Raw genomic sequence first — 25,959 nt, 5'->3', positions numbered from 1 at the left:
TATGGAAGTATTACATATGATAGAATTCATTAATAACATTCCTGTTTATATTGCAGGCACCAGACTACTATGAAATTATTAAGAAGCCCATGGATTTCCAGACAATTAAGAACAAAATCAATAAGTTTCTGTACACAGATCCAGCCGAGATTGTGCAGGACACCCGCCAGATCTTTACAAATTGTATAGAATACAATAAACGTACTACCCAGGAATTTAAGGCCGGAGCAAACATGTCTAAACTATTTGAGAAGAGGATGAAGAATCTGGAGGAGTCAGCTGCTACAAATGGACCAACAGGGAAACGTGCTAGAACAAAATAAAAAAAATATGCAAACTTACTGATTTCTCACAGTGAAGTACAAGTTCACAATGTATGCATTAAAATTAATTGTTTTATAACAAAGATGTTGGTGCACATACACAAATGCATAATTGAAAAGCTGGTATTTTATATCTTTATGATGAAATAGATGTTAAAATTACCCTGTACCTTACATGCATTTACTGGTTGAAAAAGCTTTATTTGGATCATTGCTTTATGCTGTTGTCCATAATGGGAAAAAAACTCTTTTTAAAGGCCTTTTTTTGGGTGGAGGGACGAGGATTATGTAGGATATAAAAAGGCAAACTGTTTTGAATCTACAAATTAGTCCATTTATAGATTGAAGTGCATTTGTATTAAATATCAGTTTAGTAACCTTGCTGTAGAAACTGTGGCCTGCAGATAACCTGCCTTCCTTGAGCTAGCTTAAAGTGGAACTGTTTGGTTATTTGACAGGGGCCTCAGGAAAATTTAAATATTGAAGAAAAAAGTCTGATCGCTCGGTGTCTGTCGTCCGTCAACATTTAGCTTGTGTATGCAGTAGAGGCTGTATTTTTCAACTGATCTTCATGGAATTTGATCAGAATGATTACCTTGATGAAATCTAGGCAGAGTTCGAAAATGGGTCATCTGGGGTCAAAAACTAGGTCACTAGGTTAAATCAAGGAAAAACCTTGTGTATGCTATAGAGGCTGTATTTTTCAATTGATCTTCATGAATTTTTGTCAGAATGATTACCTTGATGAAATCTAGGCCAAATTCGAAAATGGGTCATCTGGGTTCAAAAACTATGTCACTAGGTCAAATCAAGGAAAAACCTTGTGTATGCGATAGAGGCCATATTTTTCATTGATCTTCATGAATTTTGGTCAGAATGATTACCTTGATGAAATCTAGGCCGATTTGAAAATGGGTCATCTGGGGTCAAAAACTATGTCACTAGTTCAAATCAAGGAAAAACCTTGTGTGTCTGATAGAGGCTGTATTTTTCAACTGATCTTCAAGAAATTGGTCAGAATGATAACCTTGATAAAATCTAGGCCAATTTTGAAAATGGGTGATCTGGGGTCAAAAACTAGGTCACTAGTTCAAATCAAGGAAAAACCTTGTGTATTTGACAGAGGCAGTATTTTTCAACTGATCTTCAAGAAATTTGGTCAGAATGATAATCTTGATAAAATCTAGACCAATTTTGAAAATGGGTGATCTGGGGTCAAAAACTAGGTCACTAGTTCAAATCAAGGAAAAGCCTTGTGTATTTGACAGAGGCAGTATTTTTCAACTGATCTTCAAGAAATTTGGTCAGAATGATAATCTTGATAAAATCTAGGCCAATTTCGAAAATGGGTCATCTGGGGTCAAAAACTAGGTCACTAGGTCAAATCAAAGAAAAACATTGTGTATGGATAGAGGCTGTATTTTTCAACTGATCTTCATGAATTTTGGTCAGAATGATTGCCTTGATAAAATCTAGGGCAGATTGGAATATGGGTCATCTGGGGTCAAAAACTAGGTCACTAGGTCAAATCAAAGAAAAACCTTGTGTATGTGATAGAGGCTGTATTTTTCAATTGATCGTCATGGAATTTGGTCAGAATAATTGCATTGATGAAATCTAGGTCAACTTAGATGATGGGTCATCTGGGGTTAAAAACTAGGTCACTAAGTCAAATCAAAGGAAAACCTTGTGTATGCGATAGAGGCTGTATTTTTCAATTGATCTTCATGAAATATGGTCAGTATGATTGCCTTGATGAAATCTAGGTCAAGTTTGAATATGGGTCATCTGTGGTCAACAAGTAGGTCACTGGGTTAACTCAAAGAAAAACCCTGTGTATGCGATAGAAGCTGCATTTTTCAATTGATCTTCATAAAATTTGGTCAGAATGATTGCCTTGATCTAAGTCAGATTTGAATATGGGTCAACTGGCATCAAAAACTAGGTCACTAGGTCATATCAAATAAAATACTTGTTTAAACTCAAGAGACCACATTTTTGGTCCAATTCTAATGAAAATTGGCCAGAATATTTGTTTCCATAAAATCCCTAGGTCAAACATGTTCACACTGTTATAGTGTGTTTTCAGGTGAGCGACTTAAGGGCCATCCTGGCCCTCTTGTTGAAATTAGTTTCAGGGTTTTCCTTGTAATTTGAGTAAGAAACTGTGAAGAAGTTGGTGATTTGCAGGAAGTTTTCTGTAGTGATTACAAAATTGGGAAACTGAGCTTTATTGGTGTTCAAGATATTGTGACTAGGAGAACATTAAATATTGGGGCTTGAAAATTAAGAAATGTATTGCTGATGGTTGGAAGTATTGTGTTTATAGTCCATGTTAGTATTGCCATATTTTTACTTCATTTGTTTGGTTACAGACTTCTTTGTGAGGTTTTGAAAGTCACATAGGTGACTGTCATTGGAGAAACTTTGAAAAACTGTTTAATGCTTCCTAATTTAGTATGGAAAAGATCCTTTTCTTTACTGGGTCAGATTTGTGCTCTTATTCAACATTCCATAATTTGTATCTTAGTTGAAGACATTAAGTTAAAAAAAAAAAGCATTATGCAGTAGACCAGTTCAGTCTGTTAAAGTGTTCTGTTGAAAAGATGCATCTGAAGTTCAAATAGAAATACTAAGAAAAATGGAAAGAATGGTTTTGTATAACATTTATGGCATGTTTATTGTAAATACATGTATTTATAATTTACAAATATTTATATATATTGTTTGTGTAGTATATAGAACTAGGTTATGTGTAGATGTGATAGTGTTATTTTCCTTTCTCAGATACCTCAGTTTTGTTCCTCAGTTCATAAAGTTTACTTCAGAAAGCCTTTCATAGATTTACATCTGTTAAAACTTCTTTTCTTTTTTTTGTTCAAAACTTAGATATTTTAGTATTATATGTTATGGGTTTAGAAGCAGTTGTGAGCATTTATCACAAAGTATGAATCGTTCAACACTAGAGTGTATTATTTTATATTTAAATGCAAGCAAGGCGTTTGAAAGACAAAAATCTCCCATAAATTCAATGAAGCTGTGTGCTTACCTATGAACTGGCGTGGCAGAAGGGCAAACCTACATTTAGACCCCAAAATATTAAGTAGCTCCTGCCTTGTTTATATTGAACAAAGTCTTATAAAATTTTCCACAATTTTGTTAAGTCTTGACAAAGCAAATAGAACATTTAAATATTGGACAACATTGTGTAAAAGATACAGGGTTACACAAAAACTGGTAAAGTTCGAAAGTTCTGTGAAAGGGAAAAATGGGAGAATTTAGAAGTGTTTGATGAAATATTTTTTCAATATTAAGAAAATTGGGGGGAAATATTCTTTTGTAGTGTAGAAACATTGATGAAGGTATGATTATCTTTTTTATGTTCATCAAAAACACAAAGTGTTTATCATTTAATCATTTCAGTTCCATGTCATAAAAACATGTACAATTCCATTTAAAGTCTTTTAGTTTGCTAAACTTAAAAAGATGGGTACTAAAAAATCTTTTGTTCACCGTATGTTAGGCGAGCAAAGTGTAGAAGTAGTACTTTTTGTATATGTGTAATTTGGATGTATTTATTTTTGAAGCAGTGTGGATATGGACTTGACAGAATAAATGTCTTTAAAAGTCTGAAGTGTTAATTTGTTGTTTGAAGAATAGGTGATTTTTAGCCCGACTATTCAAAGAATAGTAGAGCTATTGGACTCACCCATGCGTCTGCGTCCCAATTTGGTTAAGGTTTTGTATGTAAGCTGATATCTCAGTAAACACATGTGGGAATGGATTGAAACTTCACACACTTATTCACTGTGATAAACTGACCTACATTGCAAAGGTTCCATAACTATTTTGCTTTTTTACAAAATTATGCCCCTTTTTCGACTTAGAAATTCTTGGTTAAGGTTTTGTATGTAAGCTGGTATCTCAGTAACCACTTGTGGGAATGGATTGAAACTTCACACTCTTATTCACTGTGATAAAGTGACCTACATTGCACAGGTTCCATAACTCTATTTTGCTTTTTTACAAAATTATGCCCCTTTTTCGACTTAGAAATTCTTGGTTAAGGTTTTGTATGTAAGCTGGTATCTCAGTACCCACTAATGGGAATGGATTGAAACTTCACACACTTGTTCACTGTCATGATCTGACATGCACTGTTTAGGTCCCATAACTCTACTTTGCATTTTTAGCTCGACTATTCATAGAATAGTGAGCTATTGCACTCGCCCATGCGTCGGCGTCCGCGTCCGCGTCCGCGTCCCGATTTTGGTTAAGGTTTTGTATGTAAGCTGGTATCTCAGTAACCACTTGTGGGAATGGATTGAAACTTCACACACTTATTCACTGTGACAAACTGACTTACATTGCACAGGTTCCATAACTCTATTTTGCTTTTTAACAAAATTATGCCCCTTTTTCGACTTAGAAATTTTTGGTTAAGGTTTTGTATGTAAGCTGGTAACTCAGTAACTACTTGTGGGAATGGATTGAAACTTCACACACTTATTCACTGTGATGAACTGATCTACATTGCACAGGTTCCATAACTCTATTTTGCTTTTTTTACAAAATTATGCCCCTTTTTCGACTTAGAAATTTTTGGTTAAGGTTTTGTATGTAAGCTGGTATCTCAGTACTTACTAATGGGAATGGATTGAAACTTCACATACTTGTTCACTATCATGTTCTGACATGCACTAAGCAAGTCCCATAACTCTACTCTCTTTTTTCTTCAAAATTATGCCCCTTTTTCGACTTAGCAGTTTTTGGTTAAATTTTTGTATGTAATCTGATATCTCAGTATCCACTAATTGGAATGGATTGAAACTTCACACACTTGTTCACTGTCATGATCTAACATGCACTGTGAAGGTCCCATAACTCTACTTGGCATTTTTACAAAATTATGCCCCTTTGACTTAGCAGTTTTTTGTTAAGTTTTTGTATGTAAGCTGGTATCTCAGTATCCACAAATTGGAAAGGATTGAAACTTCACACACTTGTTCACTGTCATGATATGACATGCAGTACAGAGGTTCAATACCTCTACTTTGCATTTTACAAAATTATGCCCCTTTTTCAACTTTTGTATTCATTCAATTGACAAGGCTGTTGAATAGTCGAGCGTTGCTGTCCTCCGACAGCTCTTGTTTTCAAAATTATGCCCCTTTTTCGACTTGGCAGTTTTTGGTTAAGTTTTTGTATGTAAGCTGGTATTTCAGTATCCACCTATGGGAAAGGATTGAAACTTAACGCACTTGTTCACTTTATGAGCTGATAAGCACTGTGAAGGTTCCATAACGCTTTTTTCCCATTTTTACAAAATTATGCCCCTTTTTTGACTCGTATTAATTCAACTGACAAGGCTGTTGAATAGTCGAGCGTTGCTGTCCTCCGACAGCTCTTGTTTATTTAATTCCAGTCTTTGGAAATGTCTGTCAAGGTATACTGCATGTTCCAAAAAATGACCAGTGACTCCTATCAGACTTGTCCTACCTGTACATTCAGTTTATGGTTGGCATTTCAGTGCACATGTTATTTGTTGCATAAAACTTCATGGGTTACAAGTATTTATACTGAAGTTTATTCCCACAGACTTCTTTAAAATATTTTTAGCTCAACTGTTTCAATAATAGTGAAATATTCTACTAGCCTGTGTGTCCACTTCACACCTTCAATGAAGTTTTACGTGCATGTTCGGATCTCTGTAACCATTCCTTGTATTAGATTGAAACCTTATTCATGGCTTCCTAGTCATCGACCCTACTGAAATAACCAAGATAGATAAGTCTTTGTTGAAATTGTTTCACAGGCCGAGCTATTTGTATAGGCGAATGGTCCGTCTGCCTGTATCAACATTTATTAGCACATCTGAACTTTGTTCAATTTAGGGCACTTGGCCTCTTCTAGGGGTTGCTAGAGCTAAAAAAATAGAACTACCTTTGAATAACTTCTCATGAACCACATGATGGATCTTCTTTGTCTATAGCATCATTATAAGGTCCTCTGGGGCACTAGAGCTAAAAATATACAACTCGTGAACCACTAGATGGATCTTTATTAAACTTGGTCTGTAACATCATTTTAAGGTCTTATGCCAAATTTGGGCACTTGGTCCCTTTTAGGGGCCACTACTTAGCCAAATTAAATATACCTTTAAACTAAATCTGATGAACCACTGCATGGGAAGGACTGTATGCTGATATTGAAATAACTCGTAGCCTGACCCTTTTTTTTAGCTCACCTGTCACATAGTGACAAGGTGAGCTTTTGTGATCACCGTCGTCAGTCAGTCCGTCCGTCAACAATTTCTTGTCTGCATGATAGTGGTTTCATTTATGATTTTATTTTAACCAAACTTGCACACAACTTGTATCACCATAAGATCTCAGTTCCTTTCTTGAACAGGCCAGATCCCTTTATGGGTTCCAGAGTTATGGCCCCTGAAAGGGCCAAAATTGGCTACTTTGACCTTGTCTGCACAATAGCAGCTTTATTTATGATTTGATTTTTACCAAACTTGCACACTACTTGTATCACCATAAGATCTTGGTTCCTTTCTTGAACTGGCCAGATTCCATTATGGGTTCCAGAGTTATGGCCCCTGAAAGGGCCAGAATTAGCTATTTTGACCTTGTCTGCACAAAAGCAGCTTCATTTATGATTTGAATTTAATCAAACTTGCACAAAACTTGTGTCACCATTAGATCTCGGCTCCTTTCTTGAACCGGCCAGATCCCATAATGGGTTCCAGAGTTATGGCCCCTGAAAGGGCCAAAATTAGCTAAATTAGCTATTTTGACCTTGTCTGCACAATAGCAGCTTCATTTATGATTTGATTTTAACAAAACTTGCACACAACTTGTATCACCACAAGATCTTGGTTCCTTTCTTGAACTGGCCAGATTCCATTATGGGTTCCAGAGTTCTGGCCCCTGATAGGGCCAGAATTAGCTATTTTGACCTTGTCTGCACAATAGCAGCTTCATTTATGATTTGAATTTAATCAAACTTGCACAAAACTTGTGTCACCAAAAGGTCTTGGTTCCTTTCTTGAACCGGCCAGATCCCATAATGGGTTCCAGAGTTATGGCCCCTGAAAGGGCCAAAATTAGCTATTTTGACCTTGTCTGCACAATAGCAGCTTAATTTATGATTTGATTTTAACCAAACTTGCACACAACTTGTATCACCATAAGATCTCGATTCCTTTTTATACGCCCAAAAGGACATATTATGTTATCGCCTCGGTGTCCGTCTGTCTGTCTGTCTGTCTGTTGGTTAGCAATTTCCCTTCTGCTCTGTAACTCTTGAACCCCTTGAAGGATTTCAGAGAAACCTGACACAAATGTTCACCTCATCGAAACGACGTGCAGAGCGCATGTTTCGGATGGCTCACTTCAAGATCAAGGTCACACTTAGGGGTCAAAGGTCATATGACTTTGTTTTGTGTGTATATGGCTCTGCATTTACGTTGCATTGCAGTGCTCTTGTTTTTATTTGGCAGATCCTTCTTTTGTTCACTTACAATAATTATTTTTTTTAGCTCACCTGAGCCAAAGGCTCATGGTGAGCTATTGTGACCGCTCAATGTCCGGCGTGCGTCGCCCGTCCGTCAACATTTCCTAAAAAAATCTTGAAAACCACTGGGCAGAATTTCACCAAACTTCACAGGAATGATCCTTGGTTGGCCCCCTTTCAAAATTATCCAAAGAATTGAATTCCATGCAGAACTCTGGTTGCCATGGCAACCGAAAGGAAAAACTTTAAAAATCTTCTTGTCCAAAACCACAGGGCCTAGGGCTTTGATATCTGGTGTGTAGCATCATCTAGTGGTCCTCTACCAAAATTGTTCAAATTATTCCCCTAGGGTCAAATATGGCCCCGCCCCGGGTGTCACATGGTTTATATAGACTTATAGAGGGAAAACTTTGAAAATCTTCTTGTACAAAACCACATGGCCTAGGGCTTTGATATTTGGTATGTAGCATCATCTAGAGGTCCTCAACCAAGATTATTCAAACTATTACCCTAGGGTCAAATATGGCCCCGCCCCGGGGGTCACATGGTTTATATAGAGTTATATAGGGAAAACTTTGAAAATCTTCTTGTACAAAACCACATGGCCTAGGGCTTTGATATTTGGTCTGTAGCATCATCTAGTGGTCTTCTACCAAGATTGTTCAAATTATCCCCCTAGGGTCAAATATTGCCCCGCCCCGGGGGTCACATGGTTTATATAGTGTTATATAGGGAAAACTTTGAAAATCTTCTTGTACAAACCCACATGGCCTAGGGCTTTGATATTTGGTATGTAGCATCATCTAGTGGTCCTCTACCAAGATTGTTCAAATTATCCCCCTAGGGTCAAATATGGCCCCGCCCCGGGGTTCACATGGTTTATATAGACTTATATAGGGAAAACTTTGAAAATCTTCTTGTACAAAACCACATGGCCTAGGGCTTTGATATTTGGTATGTAGCATCATCTAGTGGTCCTCTACCAAGATTGTTCAAATTATCCCCCTAGGGTCAAATATGGCCCCGCCCCAGGGGTCGCAAGTTTTACATAGACTTATATAGGAAAAAAAGTTTAAAAATCTTCTTATCTGAAACCACAACTCTTAGACCTTTGATATTTGGTTTGTAGCATTGTCTTATGGTCCTGAACCAAAATTGTTCAAATTGTACCCCTAGGGTGAAAAGAGGCCCTGCCCTGGGGGTCCCAAGTTTTATACAGACTTATATAGGAAAAAACTTTAAAAATCTTCTTGTCAGAAACCATACGACCTAGGCTTTTGATATTTGGTATGATGCATTGTCTAGTAGTCCTCTACCAAAATTGTTCAAATTATGCCCCTGGGGTTAAAAGAGCCCCCCCCCCCCTGGAGTCACTTAGTTATTATGTGAGTTATATAGGAAAAAATACTTAAAAAATCATCTGATTCTATTTCCAAGACTATTTAATTATAATTACCTGATGACCCCATAGGAAAAAATACTTAAAAAATCATCTGATTCTATTTCCAAGACTATTTAATTATAATTACCTGATGACCCCAAGTAATATGGTGTCACTTGATTGTGACCTTGACCTACTGACCTACTTTCTTATTTTTTAAGATACAGCCTTGAAATATTGATGACGTACACAGTTTTGCACACAAATCGTAAAACTGAATTCCATTGACCATGAATGTGACCTACTGACTTTCTTAATATTTTATCATCAGTTTGACATTTGAAACATGTAGCTCATATTACTTAGGTGAGCGATTCAGGGTCATCATGACCCTCTTGTTTTAATTACTTCCCTTTTACATTACTATAAATAGATTATTTAGTAATTTGTTATTATTGGCCGTAGGGAAAACCCGAGACCACTTTTGTGTGGTACAACATGGATGGTACCTCCAATTTTTAGGTGTATTTTGACATATCTGTACCTTGTAAGAATTTTTTTTTTCTTTTTGGTTAAATTTCTTTCCTTTGTTGTTCCTGTCCTTTGGACTTAGATATTTTTTCTGAGGACCTTGTCCTCAAGTGCAATGATAACAGGTGAGCGATATAGGGCCATTATTGCCCTCTTGTTTGTTGTGTGTTAAAAATGTATGTACTATTGTGTGTATCTTTGAAACAGAGCAATAAAATATGATTAAACTGAACTGCATGGATCTTCATCAAACTTGGTCTGTAGCATCAATGTAGGTGTCCTCCCAACTTTGTTCAAATGGGGATGCTTGGCCACCAGAGTTTAAAATAGAGATACCTTTGAATGGCTTTTTAGCTCACCTGTCACATAGTGACAAGGTGAGGTTTTGTGATCACCCTTCGTCCGTCAGTGCATCCGTCAACAATTTCTTGTCTGCACGATAGAAGTTTCATTTATGATTTTATTTTAACCAAACTTGCACACAACTTGTATCACCATAAGATCTCGGTTCCTGTCTTGAACTGGCCAGATCCCAGTATGGGTTCCAGAATTATGGCCCCTGAAAGGGCCAAAATTAGTTATTTTGACCTTGTCTGCACAAAAGCAGCTTTATTTACGATTTGATTTTTACCAAACTTGCACACAACTTGTCTCACCATAAGATCTTGGTTCTTTTCTTGAACTGGCCAGATTCCATTATGGGTTCCAGAGTTATTGCCCCTGACTTGGACAATCAGTGAAGATACATATTGATTGAATTTTTGACAAATTACCTCCCTTTATTTTTTATCTAAATGAATACACCTTAGCAGCTTCTAACAAGATTGGTTTGAAACGTTATTTATGTCTCCCATGGTAAGAAATAGTCATATTAGATAACTCTTGATTGAACATTTATCGATATGAATACTTTACTGATATATTGTTGTACAGGCTTGTACTCTGTATCTTCTACATGCATATACCAATGCATGATTACCTCTCCTGATTTTAATAAAAATTGATTTATCTCAGTAAATATTTACAGGACTCATTTGAAATTTCATTATTGTCTTTAGTTGGACTGAGGCAACCAGGGTAGATAGCTGTGGACTGATTTTTTGTCAAATTACCTCCCTTTGTTTCAAATTAAAATGGATGTCTCAGTAAACAATGAAGATACCGATTTGAAATGTCATTTGTGCCATCAGATGGACTCGGACAATCAGGGTAGATAACTTTTGACTGAATTTATGACAAATTACCTCCCTTTATTTTATGTAAATGAATATATATCAGCAGCATCTAATAAGATTGGTTTTAAATGTTATTTAAGTCTTCCAGGGTAAGGAATAGTCATGTTAGTACTAAAATGCAGCATTTGAGCCTAGGACTCTCAAACTTGGTATGGAAATTGGCCCCCGATTAGGTCAAAAGGGACTGTTACAAGAAAATGTTTATCCTGATGATATTTAATGTGAATGCCTATGTGCTTTATGGCAAAACTCGATCATATCATTTTGAGCAATGGTACTCAGGTGAGCGAAACAGGGCCATCATGGCCCTCTTGTTTCATCAACTCATGAATTGCGTGATGGATTTTCATCAAACCTGGTTAGAAGCAAGGTCAGATAGTCAAGGTCCTCTTCAGGTGAGTGACTTGGGCATTTTGCACTTAAATATCTCGACTGAAACTACTCAGAATTACACCAAACATTTTCAGTAGCATCCTGTCATAAACCTCTTTCAAGTTTCTTCAAATGGTTCATCTTGGTCCTTTTTATGAGCTGCTAGAGCCATTGGTGTTGGCTATTATGAGAGTAACTAACAACAAAGGTTCTCTATCAAGCTTACATGGCCCCTTTTACGAGTCACTAGATCTAACAAGAGGACCATGATGGTCCTGAATCGCTCACCTCTTCCCACATGATCCAGTTTTGAGTATGACGTCGTTTTTTCTATTATTTGACATAGTGACCTTTTTTTGAGCTCATGTGACCCAGTTTTGAACTTGACCTAGATATTATCAAGATAAAAATTCTCACCAATTTTCATGAAGATCCGTTGAAAAATATGGTCTCTAGAGAGGTCACAAGGTTTTTCTATTATTTGACCTATTGACCTAGTTTTTTAAGGCACATGATCCAGTTTCAAACTTGACCTAGATATCATCAAGGTGAACGTTCTGACCAATTTTCATGAAGATCCATTCAAGGGTATGGCCTCTAGAGAGGTCACAAGGTTTTTCTATTTCAAGACCTACTAACCTAGTTTTTGATCGCAGTTGACCCAGTTTCAAACTTGACTTAGATATCATCAAGACAAGAGGGCCAAGATGGCCCTAGGTCGCTCACCTAAGAAACACTCCATAACAGTGTAAAACATGTTTGACCTAGTGATTTCAAGGAAACAAATATTCTGACCAATTTTCATTAAGATTGGACCAAAAAATTGGTCTCTTGCGATAAAACAAGCATTTTCTTAGATATGACCTAGTTTTTGACCCTAGATGACCCATGTTCAAACTCGACCTAGATTTTATCAAGGCAATCATTCTGACCAAAATTCATGAAGATCAACTGAAAAATACAGCCTCTATCACATACAGAAGTTTTTTCTTTGATTTGACCAAGTAACCTAGTTTTTGACCTCAGATGACCCATATTCAAATTCGACCTAGATTTCATTAAGGCAATCAACCTGACCAAATTTCATAAAAATCAATTGAAAAAAACAGTCTCTATCGCATACACAAGATTTTTCTTTAATTTGACCTAGTGACCTAGTTTTTGACCTCAGATAACCCATATTCAAAATCGACCTAGATTTCATCAAGACAATCATTCTGACCAAATTTCATACAGATCATTGAAAAATACATCCTCTATTGCATACACAATGTTTTTCTTCGATTTGACCTAGTGACCTAGTTTTTGACCCGAGATGACCCGTTTTCGAACACGGCCTAGATTTTATAAAGGTAATCATTCTGGCTAAATTTCATGAAGATCAGTTGAAAAATACAGCCTCTACTGCATACACAAGGTTTTTCTTTGATTTGACCTAGTGACCTAGTTTTTGACCCCAGACGACCTATTTTCGAACTTGGTCTAAATTTCATCAAGGTAATCATTCTGACCAAAATTCATGAAGATCAATTGAAAAATACAGCCTCTATCGCATACACAAGGTTTTAACGTGATATGACCTAGTGACCTAGTTTTTGACCCCACATGACCTATTTTCGAACTTGGTCTAAATTTCATCAAGGTAATCATTCTGACCAAAATTCATGAAGATCAATTGAAAAATACCGCCTCTATCGCATACACAAGGTTTTTCTTTGATTTGACCTAGTGACCTAGTTTTTGACCCAGATGACCCATTTTCGAACTCGACCTAGATTTCATCAAGGCAATCATTCTGACCAAAATTCATGAAGATCAATTGAAAAATACAGCCTCTATCGCATACACAAGGTTTTTCTTTGATTTGACCTAGTGACCTAGTTTTTGACCCGAGATGACCCATTTTCGAACTCGGCCTAGATTTCATCAAGGTTATCATTCTGACCAATATTCATGAAGATTAATTGAAAAATACAGCCTCTATCGCATACACAAGCTAAATGTTGACAGACGACGGACGACAGACGACGGACGACGGACGCCGGACATCGAGCGATCAGAAAAACTCACCTGAGCATTGCTCAGGTGAGCTAATAAACATTCAGACCAACTTTCATACAGATCCCATGAAAAATATGGCCTCTAGAGAGGTCACAACGTTTTTTCATTATTTGACCTACTGACCTACTTTTTGATGGCACGTGACCCACTTCCAAACTTGACCTAGATATCATCAAGATGAACATTCTGACCAATTTTTATGGAGATCCATTCACAAGTTTGGCCTCTAGAGAGGTCACAAGGTTTTTCTATTTTTAGACCTACTGACCTAGTTTTTGACCGCACATGACCCTGTTTCAAACTTGACCTAGATATCATCAAGATGAACATTCAGACCAGCTTTCATGAAGATCCATTGAAAAATATGGCCTTTAGAGAGGTCACAAGGTTTTTCTATTATTTGACCTACTGACCTAGTTTTTGATGGCCCATGACCCAGTTTCGAACTTGAACTAGATATCATCAAGATGAACATTCAGACCAACTTTCATACAGATCCCATGGAAAATATGGCCTCTAGAGAGGTCACAAGGTTTTTCTATTATTTGACCTACTGACCTAGTTTTTGATGGCACGTGACCCACTTTCGAACTTGACTTAGATATCATCAAGGTGAACATTCTGACCAATTTTCATGAAGATTTCATGAAATATATGGCCTCTAGAGAGGTCACAAGGTTTTTCTATTTTTAGACCTACTGACCTAGTTTTTGACCGCACATGACCCTGTTTCGAACTTGACCTAGATATCATCAAGGTGAACATTCTGACCAATTTTCATGAAGATCCATTGAAAATTATGGCCTCTATAGAGGTCACAAAGTTTTTCTATTTTTAGACCTACTGACCTAGTTTTTGATGGCACGTGACCCAGTTTCGAACTTGACCTAGATATAACCAAGATGAACATTCTGACCCATTTTCATAAAGATCCCATAAAAACTGTGACCTCTAGAGATGTCACAAGGAAAAGTTTACGGACGCACGGACGACAGACACCGCGCGATCACAAAAGCTCACCTTGGCACTTTGTGACTGGTGAGCTAAAAATTGAAAAAGCCTTTTAAACAACTTCTTATATCGGCTTGTTGGATCTTTATCAAACTTTGTAGCATCATTGTAAAACTCTTAGACTAATATTTCTTAAAAAGGAGTGCTTGGCACATTTTTGAGGCCGCTAGTTAAAAATAGAAAAAATCACTTAAAACAACTTCCTCTCATGAACTGCGGCATAGATCTTCCTCAAATTAGTCTGAAGCAGCATTGCTCATGAACTACATCATATCATTTTAAAGTTAGCTCTTCCATTTTGTTCCACTAGAGCTAAAAATAGAAATACCTTTAAACTACTTCTCATTAAGTGCTTGACAGATCTTCGTCAAACTTGGTCTGAAGCATTCTTATTAAGTCCTCTGTTAAATTTCTGCCAATGGGTGCATTTGGCTCCTTTAAAGGGAAATCTCTCTTTAAATGACTTTTTCCAGGCAGATCTTCATCAAATTTGGTGTGTAGCATCCTTGTAAGGACCTCTCGGATTTAAAAGGGGGCATGTGAGCCTTTTCTTCTTGTGCCCCAGGCATACAGCGATTGAACTGTTCATCCGTCCGAGATTCTAAGGTTCTGCCTATAGCCAACAGTAATGACCCGATTTAGTTCATACTTGCTCTCAACAATCCTTGTGGCAGGAACTACATATAAATGACATTGACCCACCTGATCTTAAACTTCAAACATAAACATTTTTGGTCCTACAGCCCTCATAGATCATACTCACACTCAACAAACCTTGTAGTAGTACCTGCAAACTATCCGGAATATAAATGGCCCTCATGATTAAAGACCTTTACTTTCAAACTTAAAACCTTAATTTTTGTTTTGCCTACAGCGAAAACAGAGTTCTGCGTTTTGAAAATGCAGCTCAATGTTTTCATACTTAACTCAGTTGTTACCATTTATGACTGGTGTGTCATACATACATTAAATAACAAAAAGTCAATTTCATGTGAGCAGCACAGGGCCACTATGGTCCTCTTACCCTATTTTATCTTTGGCAGCCCCTAATATCATTGAAGCAGAACATTTGAACAAATCTTAAAGCACCTTGCAAGAATGATACAGACCAAGTTTAGATGATCCATCAAGTGGTTCATGAGCAGCTGTTTGAGGATTTTTCTGTTTTTAGCTCGGTGGCCCCAAAATTTGGCCGAATAAAAACGCAAGTAATATATGTGCAAGTACAAAGGGTCATAAATCGCATTTTCTTCAAGCAATCTGTCTAAAACTTTCCCTACAGCATTTAACATTTCTACCAGGTGTTGCTGAAATCCATTAAACGTCTCAGATACATTTCCGGACAGACAGAAAATAGACTATTTATGCACTATATACATAAAAGTATAAATGGCAATGAATCTCGTCTTCCTAAAGCAATCCAACTGAAACTTGCAGGGTCCCATGTCTTTATAGCAGTTAACATTTCTACCATGTTTTATTGAAATTCTGCAAACCAATGCCGAGATATGAATAAATCTCATAAAAGTATTTGCAAAGGGCTATAATCAGTTAAAGTGTAACCTTGATCTCTGAGCTAGTGGCCTGCGTCTTGTGTGTGACAACATCTCAATATAGGGAAGATTTGAGCCAAGTAACTTTAAAATCCCCTGAAGCTCAGTTTTCGACTGTTCAAGTCCATGTTAACCTCTAACTTGGAGCTAGGGGTCTTGGTTTTGTGTATGACACATCGTCTCATTATGTGAAACTTTATTGTAAAGTAATTTCAAAATCTCTTAGTGAATGGCGAAGTTATGGACAGGACATGAAACAGAACGTGTAAACCCTCATGACCATGACATAGATCTTCCTCAAACTGGTCCAAGGATCATTGTGGGTTCTACCTAGATTCTTGCAGCTAAGGTACTTGGTCTTACGTGCCACACATCTACTTATGGGGAATATTTGTACAAACTTATTTTAAAATCCCTTCATAGATGGCAAATTTACAGACAAGACACGAAATGTGATAGACGTACAGACGCAGCTAATTACTACATCCCTTTTTGCTTTGAAAAAGGCGGAGAACAATTAAGATCTTCAACATGTGGTGTCAAGTCATCAGGTAAAAATCAAAAGTTGTAGCTGTGGATGCCGACAAAAAGGAGGTAACAAATGCTCCATTGTTGCACACTTGCTGGTATAAACATCTTATGCTTGTGTAATAGACTTGGTGAGGTAGTCACATTAGGTTTTGTTTAAACTTTCTAAATAAATTGTGGTATTTACGAGTACAATTCATACTAAACTAGATGCTTTTGAAAAAAAAAGCGTATGTCTTCCCCTAAACATGGTAGTAATAGACAAGAGGTCAGTAGGGGATAGGAGCGGAAATCCATGACATGTCCAATCATCCTGAAATTTCAAGATTCTGGGTCAAGTGGTTCTCAAATTATGGATTGGAAACGGTTTACCATATTCTGGCTTATGACCTTTAATGGCAATAGGGGTCATCTGCTCTATGTCCAGTCACCCTATTTTCAACATTCTGTGTGGTTTTCGAGTTATTGATCAGAAATGGTTGTCTTTGTCCAGGTCCCTGTGACCTTTGATGGAGTAACCCCAAAAACTATATGGGTAATATACTCTGTAAGGAAGTTTGAAGGTTCTGGGTCACATGGTTGTCAAGTTATTGATTGGTAATTTTTCCATGTTCTGGACCCTGTGACCAGACTTGATTTAGTGACCCAAATATCGGAAGAGGTCATCTACTCTGCATGTCCAGTCATCCCATGAAGTTTCAACATTCTTGGTCAAGTGGTTGTAAAGTTACTGATCAGAAATAGTTTTCTATGTTCAGGCCCCAGTGACCTTGACCTTTGATGGAGGTCATCTGCTCTGCCTGTCCAATCATCCTCAGTTTCAACATTCTGGTTAGAGATTCTCAAGCTATTGATCGGAAACATTTTCCATGTTTGGGCTCCCGTGACCTGGACCTTTGATGGAATGACCTAGAAACCAATACATAAACCCTATCACCCTATAGTTTGAAGGTCGAATGGTTCAGTTATTGATTGGAAATGAAGTGTAACAGCCCTTGGCCCCTGTGACCTTGTTCTTTGATGCAGCGACCCCAAAATCAGTAGGGATAATCTACTCTGCATGTCCAATCATCCTATGAATTTTCAACATCCTGGGTAAAGTGGTTCTCAAGATACTGATCAGAACTTGTTTTCTATGTTAAGGCCCGACCTCGACCTTTGATAGTGACCGAATAAAACAATTGGGGTCATCTACACAGCAAGCCCTATCACCCTGTGAAATTGAAAGTTCTAGGTCAAATGGTTCTCCAGCTTTTGACTGGAATGCTTGATGGACGCACTGGGCAAAAACAGTATCAGAACAGCTTTGGAATACAGGGAGAATAAATTTTGAAAATTAATCGAGGTAAGACTTGATTTCCTAGTTGTAAATGACAAATGTGTAGAAAATACTAGTTTTTAGGTGTAGGTGTATGGTTTGAATTAATATTGCTATTTTTCTTTCAATTCACTGCAATTTTAAATCCTGGAATATAGCAGAAAAAAACTGCGATAAAAGCCCTGTCAAGTATATATATCCAAACCAACCGAGAAACATTATTACGGAACATTTCGATGACTGGGGTTTAATGCATCATAACACTGCAGTCACCTTTACATATATTTAAGGCATACATATATGTGGATTAATGACGGAACACCACTGGCTTCGTTTTTCTTTATTTTTCTCTTTGCACCAACCAGATGTCCAAACACATTTCCAGTAAAAATAAATAACTTTATTGTAGTTTTACACAAAATGCAACAGCTTTTCACTTGTAAATTTTTCCTTGATTGAATTTCTTGTCACCATAGCCTTCGAAATCTCCTTCCCATGCAAAATATTCTTTCACCATTGTCTTGGTCTTTTCATCATCAGGGTCCAATTTGGTCCACTTGTATGATTCATAGTCTATTTGCCAGTCTTGACTTAACTGTAAACAGATAAATCAGTCAGCATTTACAAGACAAAATATATTAACATCATTAAGGACAATCAAAATATTTTAGTACTACAATGTGAATGTATTAACATTTACCAAACACTGTTAAGAACAATTCACAGTCGAGCTCTTAGCATTATTCTAATACACAACTGGTATTAAAATTTTACAACCAATACATGTGCTCATTAGATAAACTAGCAATACTGGTGTGAAAATATGGGATCCATTTTATCTAACTGCAATGCTGTGAATGGTCGTAAGAGTCAACTGCATATTCTGGACAGACCTGCAGAAGTAGTCCAACTACCGAGTAAACTTCTGTTTACACGCAAGTTTTTTTTAAAGATTTTCACCTCAACTACAAACGAACTGCCTAAAAACTGGAAAAAACACAACACATTTGATTTAAATGGTGTAAGAACTTTCTGTCAGTTACTTTTGGGCACTTTATTCAGTATCTATTAATGTATCAATGTCTTTGAAAACTTTTTACATACAAAACTATCCAACATAGCAGCAAATTCATATAAAATTTTGCAGAGCTGCAGACAGCCATTTACATGAAATAGAAACTGTCTTTTTTTCTGAAAATTTGTTTATTTCAATAGCAGACAAAATTTACTGGTGCTACGCAAATGAATCCTAATAGGCACTGGTGGGACAGGCCTGACTAAATGAATAAAGGTTATACCAAATTTCAGTATTTACATATTAAGAACTCTTGCAAAATTTTTAAATATGACATGTCAACCTGAAGCAAGTGTATTTCTTCACTTCTGGTTTGTTTTTTTCTACCTCCATTTCTTACATGATTACCCATTATCAGATAATCATGCCTTTGAAAGAGGCTATCATTCTGCATTTTGTTAATGCCTGTAACACAGTATCATCTGTGGAACTATACCCACTGCCACCTGTTTTAGTAATAAACAACTGTTCAACAATAACAAATTATGAAAGATCACTTGGTGAAACTGATTGAAGACTTACTGTGAAAGCTAAATCTTGTCCTCTCCAAAACCATAATCCTGCAATCTGATTGTTATTGTCTTCTCCAAGAATACACATACTTCCAAACGCAAACTTGCGTAACTTTTCCAGACGCTGCATCATTCCTAAAACAAATGTTTTAACAAACTTAAATAAGACTTAAAATCCTATCACATAAAAACTTGGAAACACCCGTTTTTTAAAAACCTGATACCTTAGCATATTTGGTTCAAAGCCTGGATAGGACCTATAATTAGCATATTTGGTTCAAAGCCTGAATAGGACCTATCACTTACCTCTAACATGATCATGATGGAGTGGCAAACTTTCTCCCTATATGCCTGTCACAGCAAATTAATTTAGACTTTTAAAATACTCTACTTATTGAGCAGAAAAGTAAATTTTCTCAATCTGGATTAATTAAAGAGCCGTAACTCCAGAGCAACAAGAACTATCCAGCTTGTTATTAAACTTTGCAAATATGCCCCAGAACATATTAAATTAAGAACTACTAGAAAGACAAAGTCAATTTCAAAAATTTTAGTAATTAAAAGGTTATTACTCTGAACAATCCAGCTTGTTATTGAACGAGGTATTGTGCCCATAACATTTTGACCAACCCGGTGAACTCCTCCTGTTAGAGAGCAGACAACTTGATCTGACAGTGCCCATCCACTGTAGGTGTTCACATAATATGTCCCATTCCATGGGTGTATAAAAACCTTTTCTCTATTACAAATACGTTTTTTTCCCGACTTTCAACTACTAAATATCAGTAATTAAAGAACTTGCTGACAGAAAAATGAATCACTTACCTCCAACAAGATTACAGGTCATAAAGATCTTTTTAAGATCTTCTGGGTACAAGTATTCACAATGCCAGATAGACATGGTCTCCTTATCAAACTTCTCCCAGAAATATGGTATTGCTTCTGTGAGAGTGTCGTTGTTGGAGTAGCATCTTTTAAAGGCATCAAAGTCAAAGGGACTGAAACAAAATAAAATTCAAATTATATTAATTTTGCCAAAGACAACTTGTTATCTATCCCTTTTTCAATTTTTCTGCACAATGCAGTTTTCCTTTTAATACAAAAGTTCAAGGTATAGTTGTGAAACACAGAAACGTAACTTTTCTGTTACAGTCAAATTTCTTCTTACTCTTATAAAAAGTTTTCTTTCAAATTATGGTCATTTCTTCTACTTCTTTTTTTTCTCTAAGTATATTGTTTCCACAAAGGAAGTTGCTAACAGACCTTTATTCAAGGCTTTGCAGCAAAATTTAAGTAGTTTTCTAAATTAACCACTTTTAGATTTTTGTTCTAGGGTTTTAGTCATTTTTAAGAGCTTTCATTTCCAGCTTCAAGGATTTTTCAAGGTTGGTGCGAGTTTTGTTTTGAGCTCCACCTACCTTGCTTACTGGGTGGGCTCTACTTAACTACTCAAATTATGGATGCAAATGACTGAAGTTCAAGAGCTAGTGAAACAGGCTAATTTAAGTAAAGCAGCTAGAGAGCTAGATGACCAGGCTAACTCGAGAAATGAAGCTCGAGAGCCAGCTGGCCACAACAACTCATATAATGAAGCTTGTGAGTTAGCTGACCAGGACATCCCAGTCATAAAACTAGAGTCTGCTGACAGAATTCAAGTACTGAAGCTCAAGAGCTGGATAAGCAGGCCAACTCAATATTAAAACGGGGGGAGCTGAATGCCCAGACTTATTCAAGTTATGAAACTTGAGAGGTAGTTGACCAGGAAAACTCATGTAATGAAGCTGGAGAGCTACTTGCCCAGACAAACTCAAGCAATAAAACTCGAGAGCCAGCTGGCCAGGACAACTCAATTAATGAAACATGAGAGCAAGCTGACCAGGACAACACAAGTAATCAAGCTAGAGTGCTAACTGACTGGGACAGCTCAAATAGCATTAACAGATCCTGACAACAGTGATGTATCATCGACTGGTATTTGACTACCTTATTGTCAGAAGTCTTTACCTTTTTGGTACTTTAGCCCAAGGATCTTTGTCTTCCTTTGGTTTCGGTGGTTCATCTTCCTCTTCTGGCTCCTTCTACAAATACAGAAATACAATGTTTAGTCTGGTTTAATGCAATTTCTCAGCAATACTTCTGGTACAAAATATTGGTTAGTTTGTACAATATTATTTAACAGCATGCATTATTCCTCTCAAATTCTATAGAACTACTGAGGAATGAGACTTTGGAAAATAACTCTGAAACTGTCATTCCTTTGCCATCAATTCTGCGAAGCTATGTGCAGTTTGAAGTATATATAGTATAAGCTATGATTTTGACCAAGAATCTGAATTGAAATTGTGCAATATTGCAAACATAACACCGAGTTACCTTCTTTTCCTGCTTAGGCTGTTGCTTTGGCTGTTCTTTCTTCTGTTTTGCTGGCTTGTCATCTTTCTTCTTTTTGTCACCTCCATGTAGCTCTGCATACTTCTTGGCTGTAAATGAGCCAGAATATTGTCAACAGCAGCAGTTTTTTTTTTTTTGCTACAAAGCAATAAACTGAACAGCAATCTGCATAAAGTTGTCTGCACACAACGAAGCTCAATGCAAAAGATGAAATGTTTAACAAGAGTACATACTGAACAGTGGGTTATTCCAGACTGTGGAATGTCTGGTGGCTGGGGGTTGTTTGAGTAAGAAACAGTACTGAGAAAGTCCAAATATTGCCTGTACATGTACTTGTTATATTTATTCGCTTACCATCAAATGTTGCCATTTTATCACAGAGTTTAAAATCACCAATAACCTTCTTGAAATTTGGTTGGTTAATGAGCGTTGTAAACCATCTGTTTACATTGATGTATGATCCTCGTACTGCTGGGTCAAGCACCTGAAACAGTGTGCATTCAGCTTAATTAAAGCTTACATACTGATAAAATGACCAAAGTAAAACTGAACAATTTGAACACAGTGCAATATAAAACAGGGATGTACAGTATCACTTATATATCAGTTTGATATGATTCAGCTGTTAAACTAGAAGATGCTTTTGTAAAAAAGCGCATGTCTCCCCCAATCCATAGTCGTACAGGCAAGAAGTCAATGCGGGACAGTAGCGAAAGTCAAAAAGACAGTGATGGTTGGCTGCAATAGGGATCATCTACTTGGCATGTCTAGTCATCCCACTAAGTTTCAACATTGTAGGCCTAGTGGTTCTCAAGTTATTGTTCAGGCTCCTGTGACCTTGACATTTGACCAAGTGACCCCAACATTTACTCTCATGTCCAATCATCCCATTAAGTTTCAACATTCTGGGTCAAGTGGTTCTCAAGTTATTGACAGGAAAGAGTTTTCTATGTTCATCCCCCTGTGACCTTGACCTTTGATGGAGTGACCCCAAAAACAATAGGTGCCATGCATCTACTCTGTAAGTCCTATCACCCTATGAAGTTTGAAGGTTCTAGGTCAAAGTGTTATTGACCAGAAATGGATTTCCATTTTATGTCCGCTGTAACCTTGACCTTTAATAGACTGACCCCAAAATTAATAGAGGTCATCTACTCTGTATGTCCAATCATCCTATGAAGTTTCAACATTCTGGGTCAAGTGGTTCTCAAGTTACTGTCCGGAAATTATTTTACATGACCAGGCCCCTTTGACCTTGACCTTTAATAGAGTGACCCAAAAATCAATAGGGGTCACCTACTTTGCATGTTCAATAATCCTATGAAGTTCCAACATTCTGGGTCTCAAGTTATTGATCGGAAATGGTTTTCCATGTTCAGGCCCCTGTGACCTTGACCTTTAATAGTGTGATCCCAAAATCGATAGGGATCATCTACTCTGCATGACCAATCATCCTATGAAGTTTCAACATTCTGGGTCAAGTGGTTCTCAAGTTACTGACCGGAAACAGTTTTCCATGTCCAGGTCCCTATGACCTTGACCTTAAATAGAGTGACCCCTAAATCAATAGGGGCCATCTACTTTGCACAACCAATTACAACAATCTATAGGGGTCATTTACACTGCATGATCAATCATCCTATGAAGTTTCAACATTCTGGGTCAAGTGGTTCTCAAGTGATTGATCGGAAATTATTTTCAATGTTCAGGCCCCTGTGACCTTGACCTTTGATGGAGTGACCCCAAAAACAACAGGGGTCGTCTACTCCAGCAGCCCTACCACCCTATGAAGATTGAAGGTTCTAGGTCAAATGGTTCTCCAGTTATTGATCGGAAATGAAGTGTGACGTACGGACGGACGGACAGGGCAAAAACAATATGTCTTCCCCAGATACATAGATACACGAATTTTTTAAACTACAGCAATGTTCCAATTTACATACACATGATAAAATGTGTGCATAAAAAGAGAAAATCAATTCCTTCGCACTTTAAAATATCACCTGCTCTAGTCTATGCATCGGCAGTTCAACAAGATTTGCACAGACGCACTGCCAACCGACCACTCTTGTGTGTACTTGCAGCATTTTTTCATGCAGCAAAACACAGTACTTTTAAATCATGCCACGAACAGATTTCACTCTGGATGGTGTGCTGTACTGTATGTAGTAATGCGGTCAGAAATCAAACCATGTCCATTTGTGGACAAAAAAGCAGTATATTAAATGTAATAAAATCCAATTACAATCTATTTTGCTGCATCTAAGACTATATATTTGTCAAAACAGTGGCAAGTCATTAATTGATAGGGCAGATGAGTTACTCAACTACTTGGCTATACTTGCCTGTACGTTAGCAAATATGTTAATTTTATTTCTTATGACAGCTTGTTCAATGCCATAATTGGTGTAAATTTCTTCATGTATCTTTCATAATCTTGTTAGCTGATAGGCAAGTAGAAATATCACTTTTTCAGATAATAATATATAGATATGTATCACGACACGTGTTGCATTTATCAAAATAAACTGACAATTTCCATCCCTATAAATCTGAGAACAAAAATGAAGGTGTAACAAGAACTATTACTGTAAGCAACATACAGTTAAACTTTGTTCACTCATACTCAGATAATTAAAATGCTAACCTTTGCTCGAACTCATTGTTTGGTCCCAGCAAAATCCGTATATAATAATTAAATGTATAATTTTTGAATGCTCGAACTACCGACAACTGAACAAATTTTGCTGGTCCTGTTGAGATGGAGCAAACAAAGTTCCTCTGTATGTCCCTGTTACAGGCTTTGACTGTAATCTGATAGAATGAAATCATCCAAATCTAAAAACTGATGGAAACAAGTGCTTCACCAAGCCAGGCAATATATGCCCAAAGAATACTAAAGGTCAAGAAACTAAATGATTTTTTTTGGTGGGTTGTAGGTGTAGCGGGGGTTGTTATGTATATCATAGTCTGCAAATCGTCTGATCACCTGCCTATATTCCAAGTTTAAAAGTCATCACCTTTTTATTTTTTTATGTTATGCCCTGAATATGAAAAATGATGGGCAGATTTACCTTGCAGCGACTTGACATTTGACCTACCACCCTGGTTCTTGCACCCTGCACATCGTCTCATCATTTACTATCTACATGCCAAATTTGAAGTCAATACCTTGAATTGTTAGTAAGTTATGCTCTGGACACGAAATAAGACTAGCAGATTTGACCTCAATTTGAGAACTTGACCTTTGACCTAAAGACCCAGTTCATGTGTTCTGCACATAGTCTCATTGCCACGTACCTACACGCCAAGTTTAAAGTCTATACCTTGCTATGTTATTAAGTTATGCTCCAGACACAAAATATGATGGACAGTTTAGACCTTTTAGCTCAATTTGTGACCTTGACCTTTGAGCTACAGAGCTGGTTCAAGCCCTCTGCACATCGTCTCATCGCCAACTACCAATATGCCAAGTTTAAGGTCAATATCTTTAATGGTTATAAAGTTATGCTCCAGACACAAACTATGACTAACGGACAGACAGATGCACGCACCATCACATTATACAGGGATATAAATTAACACTCGGACCCTATTAGCCAACTGGGCTCCTTACAGGGAAATTCTAGGGGCCCAGCCTAAAAGTTAGGGGCCCAGCTATTATTAGTGGAAAAATATACTAACAGTGGTTTAGATCGACATACTTGATCATAAGTCTTGTAATTTGCTTCCTGCCAAAATACATCAATTCTTAAATATAATTACAGAACACTCATCAAACTCACACTGAAAAGTCCTGAAAGTTGTAATCAACCAGTGCATGACATGTTCTAAATATTGGACACAGCCTCTCAAACAAAGACGCACTTAAAGTCTGAATGATTTTTGCAGCACTAGAGGATTTGGGTTGTTTATGGGCATTTTGATTGAGGCTGCACGCTTGTGGACATCTGAATTCTAGTATTTTGTTACATTGTCGATTTACAGGACTCGCAACCCGTCACGAAATTATTACATGTTGCGGTCGGTGTTCTATGCAGCCGCGGTCTGTTAACAGACCATTTTTTTCATTAAAAGTCCTCATTGGCCTTTAGGTCTTTTAATAATCCTGATAATATTTCCTTTTGTCGCCGCGACCGGCCGT

General features: G+C 37.1%; 2 protein-coding genes across 4 annotated transcripts in view; one reads left to right on the top strand and one right to left on the bottom strand.

Annotated features, from left to right (window-relative positions):
• The window catches only part of LOC123529247 (bromodomain adjacent to zinc finger domain protein 1A-like), a 54,695-nt gene extending 50,742 nt beyond the window's left edge, over positions 1 to 3,953 (top strand). For all 3 annotated transcript variants that reach the window (XM_053518292.1, XM_045309495.2, XM_045309486.2), the window contains exon 26: positions 57 to 3,953. In XM_053518292.1, coding sequence (XP_053374267.1) covers positions 57 to 323 — 267 coding nt within the window. In that variant the 3' untranslated portion in view covers positions 324 to 3,953. The remainder of the gene's footprint in view (positions 1 to 56) is intronic.
• Positions 3,954 to 18,162: 14,209 nt separating this feature from the next.
• The window catches only part of LOC123529258 (elongation factor 1-gamma-like), a 30,437-nt gene continuing 22,640 nt past the window's right edge, over positions 18,163 to 25,959 (bottom strand). The window contains exons 6-11 of the mRNA XM_045309515.2: positions 22,170 to 22,299; positions 21,798 to 21,904; positions 21,429 to 21,502; positions 20,250 to 20,422; positions 19,435 to 19,559; positions 18,163 to 18,432 (exon numbers count right to left, since the gene is read on the bottom strand). Coding sequence (XP_045165450.2) covers positions 18,271 to 18,432; positions 19,435 to 19,559; positions 20,250 to 20,422; positions 21,429 to 21,502; positions 21,798 to 21,904; positions 22,170 to 22,299 — 771 coding nt within the window. The 3' untranslated portion in view covers positions 18,163 to 18,270. The remainder of the gene's footprint in view (positions 18,433 to 19,434; positions 19,560 to 20,249; positions 20,423 to 21,428; positions 21,503 to 21,797; positions 21,905 to 22,169; positions 22,300 to 25,959) is intronic.

Source organism: Mercenaria mercenaria, chromosome 1, assembly GCF_021730395.1.
Source record: "Mercenaria mercenaria strain notata chromosome 1, MADL_Memer_1, whole genome shotgun sequence".
Classification (NCBI taxonomy): Eukaryota; Metazoa; Mollusca; class Bivalvia; order Venerida; family Veneridae; genus Mercenaria; species Mercenaria mercenaria.
Note: the sequence above shows the minus strand (reverse complement) of the source record. Positions and strands in the feature narration are given on the sequence as shown.